Below are 8,847 nucleotides of genomic sequence, written 5' to 3' on the forward strand. Positions count from 1 at the left end.
ATTGAAAGTTTACACGTTTATAATATAAAAATTTGCTGATATATTTTTTCAAAAAAAATTGAAACTCGGAAATAAGTTTTTTCTTTTAAAAAAGGATCTCTAGTGCGAGGTGGGCCAAATGACTTTAGACTTTGTCAATACCCTAAAAGCATGCAAAATCGCAATGTGAAATTCATTTTATTATGCGCTACAGAAAAATGACAAAATCTATTTTTTTGGAGATTCGAAAATTTGATATTAGATTGAAATTTTGTCATTTTTGTGTAGCTCATAGTGCATATTATCTCCAATTGATGGTTTACACGTCTACAGTATACATTTGCTGATATTTTGTCAATTTTTTTGAAACTAAGAAATAAGTTTTTTTTTCCTTTAGAAAAAGGATCACTTGCGAGGTGGACCAAATAGTTGTGGACTTTTTCAATACCCTACAAGCATGCAAAATCGCAATACGAAATTCATTTTATTGTGGGATGTAAAAAATGACAAAATCTTTTATTTTTTGGAGATTCAAAAGTGTGATACTAGATTCACATTTTGTCATTTTTGTGTAGCTCATAGTACACATTATTTCCAATTGATAGTTTACACGTTTATAGTTTACATATTCTGATTTTTTTTTCAATTTTTTGTGAAATCAAAAGCAAGTTTTTTTTAAAGTATCACTAGTGCGAGGTGGACTAACTATGCACTCCAATTTTAAAAAATTGAGAACACAGTACAAGCAACCGCTCACAAACACACACTTACACTCATCCTTATGAAAGCACCCACGCACATAGTACCCTATGAACACCTCCGACAGACTGATACGATATATTTTGAGATTGACGAAGTCATCATGGACGACTCGGTACTGATGGACATACCGTCTATCACAGAAAGAATAGTGCCGGTTAAATCCTACAATAAATTCAGGCAATGCAAACCCCAATGTCAAGCCTAGAACTTCAACGTGGACGGTTCCCCCACAAGAAATCTAGCCACGAGAGCTAAGCTCAGTTTGCAATCTCCACTCTAAATCAAAATTGATTATATTTAGATGGGTGGTCTATTTAATTTCGTAACACCGTCACATGCATGCGATTATTCCAATTATTACCATCCAAGAATTGGAAGATGCACTATATCAACTCCACTTTGGAAGTAAATTGTGGCGCGAATCGACTCTTTGATGCTCACATATACACCATCGTTGTGGCAGAAGCATGGTTGGGCTATCGCCAGCTAGCCGCAAGATCATGGCGTATCTCGAAATAAACCGAATAATCAACTGCCGCTTCAAATGTTCTCGTGCATGCGTGTGTGTTGCATTCAGTAAATTAACACAGCTCGCCACCTGTACAGCGGTTGTTTACGCTCCAAGGGAAATGCATGGAGATGGAGAGAGGAAAGAGAAGATTGTAAACAGCTCATTGAAGAAGGAGATATGGTGTGTGCCGCCGGTGAGCTAGTCGAGAAAGGAGTAAATGGCAGCACTCCTGTTTGCAGCAACAAAAGATTTTGTTCGCTGTCGCTGCGTTGCGTCCATATCCGGCCGTCGTGGTGCCACCGTGCCAGACAGCTGCCGCTCTGCTAGCTCGCGGCGGTGCCGGATCCGCTGCGCCCACGCCGTGCGTGCGTCACGCCCTGGGGACGTCACGACCCCGCCGCATCCGATCCGACCCGTATCTTGGATTCACTCTCTTCCTTCTGCCGCCGAGATATCCCTCGGGCTCCACCCACGTCGTCCTCCTCGTCTTCTCCTTTTTCCGCTGCCCCAGCTCTATCCATCTCCTGTGCTCGGGGCTATATATAGGGGTCGTCGCCCTCACCTGAGCTCACAGCAGTCGCGATCTCCAGCCACTTCCCAGAAAAGCCTCTCCACGTACGAGACGAGAGTGGTAATAGTACTAGGTGGTAGAGATGATGAGCTGCAAGGGCCTTGGCGGCGAGGGGAGCGCGGCGGCGGCGCTGCCGCACGTCCTTGCTGTGGACGACAGCTCGGTGGACCGCGCCGTCATCTCCGGCATCCTCCGCAGCTCCAAGTTTCGCGGTGAGTAATCATCAACAAGATGGCAGGCCTCCTTTCTCTTCTTGTGTTGCCGTGGTTTTGACGAGAGATGTGCTGTGTGCAGTGACCGCCGTGGACAGCGGGAAGAGGGCGCTCGAGCTTCTCGGCTCCGTATGTGTTATTTTCTTGAACCTTAATTTACTCCTCCCCTTCCCATTGTGTGCGAGTGTTTTGCATGTGTTGCCCATAACTTTTGTTCTTGGGTTGCAGGAGGCGAATGTGAGCATGATAATCACAGACTACTGGATGCCGGAGATGACAGGCTACGAGCTCCTCAAGAAGGTCAAGGTAAAACTACATGACACAATGCAACCATTTCTCCTTGTCAAAATCCATAATCAATCGTACTACATGTATGCCGAAATCTTCCGTAGTTATCTGTTCCTGTTTGAGACGATCGATGATGTAAATGTGCTTCATGCATGCAGGAGTCGTCCAAGCTCAAGGGGATCCCCGTGGTGATCATGTCCTCGGAGAACGTGCCTACAAGGATCAGCAGGTCAGTATCATTATCGTCCATGCATGCCCAAACACCCAGCCCATTCTTTATGGTTCAGTGGTAGCAGCAGCTCATTTCCTCCACGTTTATGATCTGTCACTCAGGTGCCTGGAGGAAGGAGCGGAGGACTTCCTGCTGAAGCCCGTTCAGCCGTCCGATGTATCGCGTCTCTGCAATCGCGTTCTCCGTTGAGCGCCGCGTGACGACCCTGCGGGGGACGGCGGCGCGAGGAGGCGCTCCGGCTGTAGCGGACATGGACGCATGTGGCGGTAGTAGATGACTAGTGTAGCTGTCGGCGTGTATGCATGCACGCCGGATTTTGTTTCTGCTCAAGTATGACGCATGTTTCCCCTCTGTTTGTCCTAGTCGTCATGTCCCTGTCAGTGTTATGGCCTCTTCTGTATTTACCTTCGTCGTCAGTAGTACGATGTCATGCATGTTTACCTGTAAGTTTCAGTTTCGTGATCTAAGTTCAGTGAAATGTAAGGTTGCCTGAAACTAGTGCTGTTGATGAAGTTCAGTTCTACGCGCAAGAAGAAAAAGAGATCAACTTCAGTTCGTTTCTCTGAAGAAACTACTCCCCTGCACCTGCACAACTTTGCCCAACATTTTTTTTCTTGATTTCTTCCATAGGATGGATGAAAAAGATCGTGGATCAAACTCGTAGTAGTACCATGGTTGCTCACATGCGAGCATATTCACACGGTCCACACGAGATCTGGCGACGAATGAAAAGGGATATCCGTAGGATCGTACATTTGATTGCTACTTTTGGCTCACAGATGTACTCTGCTTCAGTGTTATTTGATGCCATTTGGGGAAACACGGCCTTAAGTACCGCTCTGCTGTGCATATCTTCGTACGGAGAAGAAAGATATCCGTAAGATCGTACATTTAAGCTCGAGTACTCTGTATCCAAGTTAGTATTTGATGCCACTTCTGGAAACAAGGGGGCCGTATTAGTTATTATTACGGGCTAGGAGTTGTAGTACGTACTGTACTAGCGTACCACTCTGACTACACCTTATCAGGATAACCACAGCACTAACGCGCCGTGCACAAGAGAACGTGTCAGAGTATTCAAAGCGTTTGAAAGTTCGTCAAAATAGCGCCGTCCATTTCTTCATTATCAAAGGAAACTAACCAAAATAGGCGCCGTACAACTTTTACATCACCAATTCAGTGTTGGGTTTAGAGGATAATCGGCGGCGGAATGGCCAACGGTGGAGGGGAATGGGCAGGGGCCGGTGAGCGGCCGTATGGGGAAGCGTAGAACTAGCCAAAATTGGTCGGCGACGGTTAAATCACCGCGGAAGGCCGAGCAACAAGCTCCCGCGTGAAGCATCAATCTGGCAGTTGGGCTGCCCACACGAGGTCGAATTTTTTTTTACAACAGCTCCCAGGTGATATATATTTACATCTCTCCTAGTGCTAAAATATAGGGCAGCCCTAAAAAATTTACATCACCTCAAACTTATAAATCGTGTGTTAGTGAGGGTTTTTTAGGCTCAGGTGTTGTAAAAGTTAGTTTTTCCGTCACATCCCCTATTATACATTATCTATTGGAGATGATGTATGGGCATGTTTGTAGCTCGCATCCCTCCAAACACCCAAAATCCCCATCCCCCTTTTCGATACTGGAGGTGGAGGGAAAGTGGAGATCTGCATGTCGGCAGATTCATTCTACTCCGACATCTTACCCTCGTCATTCTCTGGATGAGCTCGTCTTCTTCGTCTCCGTCATTGGATCCACGTCGTCGTGTGCAGTAAAGGCACGGGCTCTTCTCCTTCTTTTCCGACCTCGACTCGTCTCCCTCGTGTGGCGTGGTGGAGGTAGGACACATTGTCCTCCTATACTATCCGCCTCACCATAAATCGATTTCGTAGCAGTGTGTAGGGTCGATTTAGCCATTGCTCATGTTAAAGCTCTTTGATTAGAACAACCAGATCAAGCTTATCCATTAGGCATTAACACTCGATGCTTTCATTGAGGCATGGATCCTGATGTTGCATAAGAGAACGGTCGGGCTTGGATCCTACAACCCAACGATGTAGAGTTTGTCCAAATGCTTTGGATGAGAAGACCCCCTTTCTATGCACTTGTCAAAACTTTCAAGGATAGGGGCCTACTTGAAGATAACATCCACACCTCTATGGAACACCAAGCCGCCATGTTTTTTCATGTTGTGGGTCATAACCAGATGCTTAGAGTGATCTATAGCACATATATGAGATCCATGTTGATTGTTTCTCACTACTTCAAGCAAGTGTTGATCAAACCACCAACTGGCCGCACACCTACCATGATCAAGAAAAACTACAAATGGTGGTCATATCCCAGGGTGAGCACTAATTCTCTAGTTTCTTTCATCATACGACTACTATGGTGGCTTCGTCATGACTCTATGTTCGTTTCTTGATATGATTGTATTGGGTAGATTGATGGTACTCATGTCACATATAGGGTGCCGACATCTCAGCCTATAGCATACATGGAAACATACGTGCTAGCTGGTTGGGAAGAATCTGCTCATGATGCAAGCATTGTTGCTGAAGTCTTGTCTAGGACTGGTGGGTTAAACATTCCGGATGGTAACTTTCACTTATGAGATGTTGCATATGCACGTGATGACGGGTGACGGGCTTGATGAAGTGTATTGATCACTCCCCAGCAACAACACCAAAAAGATCTTAATACATTGGGACTCCAAGTGCAGAGTGTTGTGTCAGCTGAGTATTTTCCCCACAAGGGTGACTCGAGGGTTTAAATCGAACACTCGGGGAACTGAGCAAAGAGTATTATCTTCTCTCCTCTTCTAGCAATCCTGCAAAGTAAAATAAAGCCTTGTGTCCCTAACTCCACCGTGTGGTTGTCAAGCACAAGATTAAAAATAGATAAAATATCGTCACTAAGTAATAACTGTAGGGGTTGATTTTTTTTGGTGTTTTGGATGCAAATAAGAAAAGTAAATATTTTTGTATTTTCGCATTAAAATAGTGCAACACATAGAAAATAAGATAAAAGCAATATAAATGTGTTTCTTATGATAAAAAGTGGATCGGGGTTCATGGGTTCACTTGACTATTCTCTCTTTTAAGTTGTAGCGGACAAATAGTAATTCATCAATGAGATATGAGGATGCAAAACACTAATATGAGTAAGATACGAAAACTCCATGCAATCTTGTATTAAGAATTAACAGAGTATAGCCATAAGTACTTTGACATGATGTTTGAATAAGAAATATGCTACCTTGACCAAACAAGATCATCACTTTTGTCAGGTGACGAACATAAAACATGCATTCACTTTATCCCAAGTGAGGTAACAAAAGAAAAGGCAAAGCCATAATAGATCATGAATTTGTTGTCACTATTCAATCACTAAAACAATGCTACTCCATCTAATACACACATCATCCCACACATGCTCTTACATAGATGTTGGATCAGAACAAAATATTTAAGAACGGGGTATATAATATGCATCTACCAATACATCTAACACATAATCCGATCAGATCTCATAGCACAATATCATAGAATAAGGATCCTCCACATAGGTATTACAAATATGGCCATAATCATGTGAGGCGGCTCATATGGCACTAAGAACTATGCAGAACATGAGAGAAATAGATCAAGCTACTACCACAAACCCATAGTCCAGAGGTGGACTACTCCCCCTTGATCATGGTAATGATGATGAAGACGTTGGCAAAGGTGGAGTTTTCCCCTCCAATCTTCTCTGCTGCAGCCTCCGTTTTCGTGTTTCTGTCTCTCTGCGGCGCTCTCTGATGAGTGCAGAGCACACCGTTGGGGAACCCCAAGAGGAAGGTATGATGAACACAGTAGCAAGTTTTCCTCAGTAAGAAACCAAGGTTTAATCAACCAGTAGGAGAAAGAAATCACTTCTGAAGGTGTTGCTAGCTGACCTTTGGCAGGGCGCACTACCGACATCAGCAACAACGTGAAACCTGCACACAACACAACCAAAATACTGCCCCAACTTACAGTGAGGTTGTCAATCTCACCGGTTTTGCTGAAAACAAAGGATTAACCGTATAGTGTGGAAAGAGATGTTTGTTTGAAGTGAAATAAAGAGAACAATGCTTGCAATAAGTAAACATAATAGTGTTTGCAGTAGATGAATTTATCAGTGTAAAAGAAAAGGATCGGGGTCCACAATTCACTAGAGGTGTCTCTCCATAAAGATAAATAACATGCTGGGTAAACAAATTACAGCTGGGCAATTGACAGAATAAAGACCATACATGACAAGATGATTAGTATGAGATTCATTTGGTCATTACAACATAATACATAGACTGTAATCCAACTATGTCTATGACTAATAATCCACCTTCCGGTTAGCGTCCGCACCCCTTTCAGTATTAACTTGCAAGCAACAGATTAATGCATTAAGCAAAGTGTGTAAAGTAAACAATAGAATTATCCTTAGACAAAGCATTGTTGTTTTCTCCCTAGTAGCAACATCACATCTACAACCTTAGAAGTTATTTTCACTCTCCCAGATTACTCGAGGCATGAACCCACTATCGAGCATAAATACATCCTCTTGGAGTCACAAACACATACTTGGCCAGAGCATCTACTAGCAACGGAGACCATGCAAGATCACAATTAACATATGACAAGTATATAATCAATCTCTACCATAGTATTCAATATTAATCGTATCCCAACAAACACAACATGTAGCATTACATAAAGATGATCTTGATCATGTTAGACAGCTCACAAGATCTAAACATGAAGCATAAATTGGAGAAGACAACCATCTAGCTACTGCTATGGACCCGTAGTCCAGAGATCAACTACTCACACATCACTGGAGGCGGGCATGGCGATGTAGAGGCCTCCGGTGATGATCTCCCTCTCCGGCAGGGTGCTAGGAAGAGCTTCAGAACCCTCCCGAGCTAGGGTCGGCGATGGCGGCCGCGACGGAACTTTTCATGGACGGAGGCTCGGGTATTTAGGTTTTTACCGATCAGATGAATAAATAGGCGGAAGGGTGAGGTCGGTGGGCGTCCAAGGGGCCCACACCACACCTAGGCGCGGCCAGGGGCTGGGCCACGTCTAGGCTAGGTGTGGGCGCCTCGTTGCTCGGCTCCATCTCTCCTCTGGACTCCGTCTTTGTTACAGTAAAATAGGAACTTCGGCTTTTGTTTCGTCCAATTCTGAGAATATTTCATGTACAACTTTTCTGAAATACAAAACAACAGAATACAGGGAACTGAGACTGTGGCATCTTATCAATAGGTTAGTTCCAGAAAATGCATAAAAGTGCGACGAAGTGTAAACAAAACATACTCCCTCCGGTTCATATTAATTGACTCAACTTTGTCTAGATACAAATGTATCTAGTTAACAAATGTGTCTAGATACATCCGTATCTAGATAAAGTTGAGTCAATTAATTTGGTTCGGAGGGAGTATATAAATTGGTGTAAAACAAGCATGGAGCATAAAAAATTATAGGTATGTTTGCAACGTATCAGCATCCCCAAGCTTAACTCCTGCTCACCCTCGAGTAGGTAAGTGATAACAAAAATAATTTTTGAGGTGACATGAAGCCAACACAATCTTGATCAAGTTATTGTAAAAACATTGTGAGCTGGGATCAAAGTACTCTAAACATAGGCATGATAGATATAATTCTAACAATAGAACTTAGCAACTATGCTACAACATGAGAAGTAATTTAAACAAAAGATCATGAATAATTGTGAGCAACTGTTTGTTTTTTGAGCATAGAGAAAATATAGCAAAGTGGTACTCAGATTGTCCTTTATGAAGTAGCAAAATATAAATGCCAGGACACCTTCAAAGTTCAAAGGGTGACTAGATACAAGTAATTTGAGAACAAGCAATAGCATAATCATGAATCAATCAATAATAAATTTTGGGACTATGCACATTATACTCAGAATGACAAATATGCTCTCTTAATTGGTGCATAAAGTAATGAAGACTCAATATAAAAGTAAAAGAAAGGCCCTGCACAGAGGGAAGTAAGATTACTCATGTGCTAGAGCTTTTTTATTTTTAATGCAATAGAGGTGTTGAAATATATTTTGAGAGGTATGTATGTCTATGTCAACGAATGGCATCAATTGATCTATCATCCTTTCATGTTTAATGGCTTCAAGAGCGGCTTCCATAGAGAGAACAATAAAGTAGCTCTTGTCCTTTGTTTAAACAAGCTAGTTCATGATTTCTCAAGTACATAGTGTTAGGAGATTTAGATTATTGGTTCAATTTATATTTAGTAG

The 8,847-nt window shown here is 42.8% G+C and overlaps 1 protein-coding gene across 1 annotated transcript; it reads left to right on the forward strand.

The window, feature by feature from the left end:
- Positions 1 to 1,905: 1,905 nt before the first annotated feature.
- On the forward strand, positions 1,906 to 2,744 carry LOC124677792 (two-component response regulator ORR5-like). The gene is made up of 5 exons (XM_047213749.1): positions 1,906 to 2,035; positions 2,118 to 2,164; positions 2,264 to 2,341; positions 2,482 to 2,552; positions 2,657 to 2,744. The coding sequence occupies exons 1-5, from the start codon at positions 1,906 to 1,908 to the stop codon at positions 2,742 to 2,744; spliced, it is 414 nt and encodes a 137-aa protein (XP_047069705.1).
- Positions 2,745 to 8,847: the final 6,103 nt, after the last annotated feature.

This window comes from Lolium rigidum, chromosome 7, assembly GCF_022539505.1.
Source record: "Lolium rigidum isolate FL_2022 chromosome 7, APGP_CSIRO_Lrig_0.1, whole genome shotgun sequence".
NCBI lineage: Eukaryota > Viridiplantae > Streptophyta > Magnoliopsida > Poales > Poaceae > Lolium > Lolium rigidum.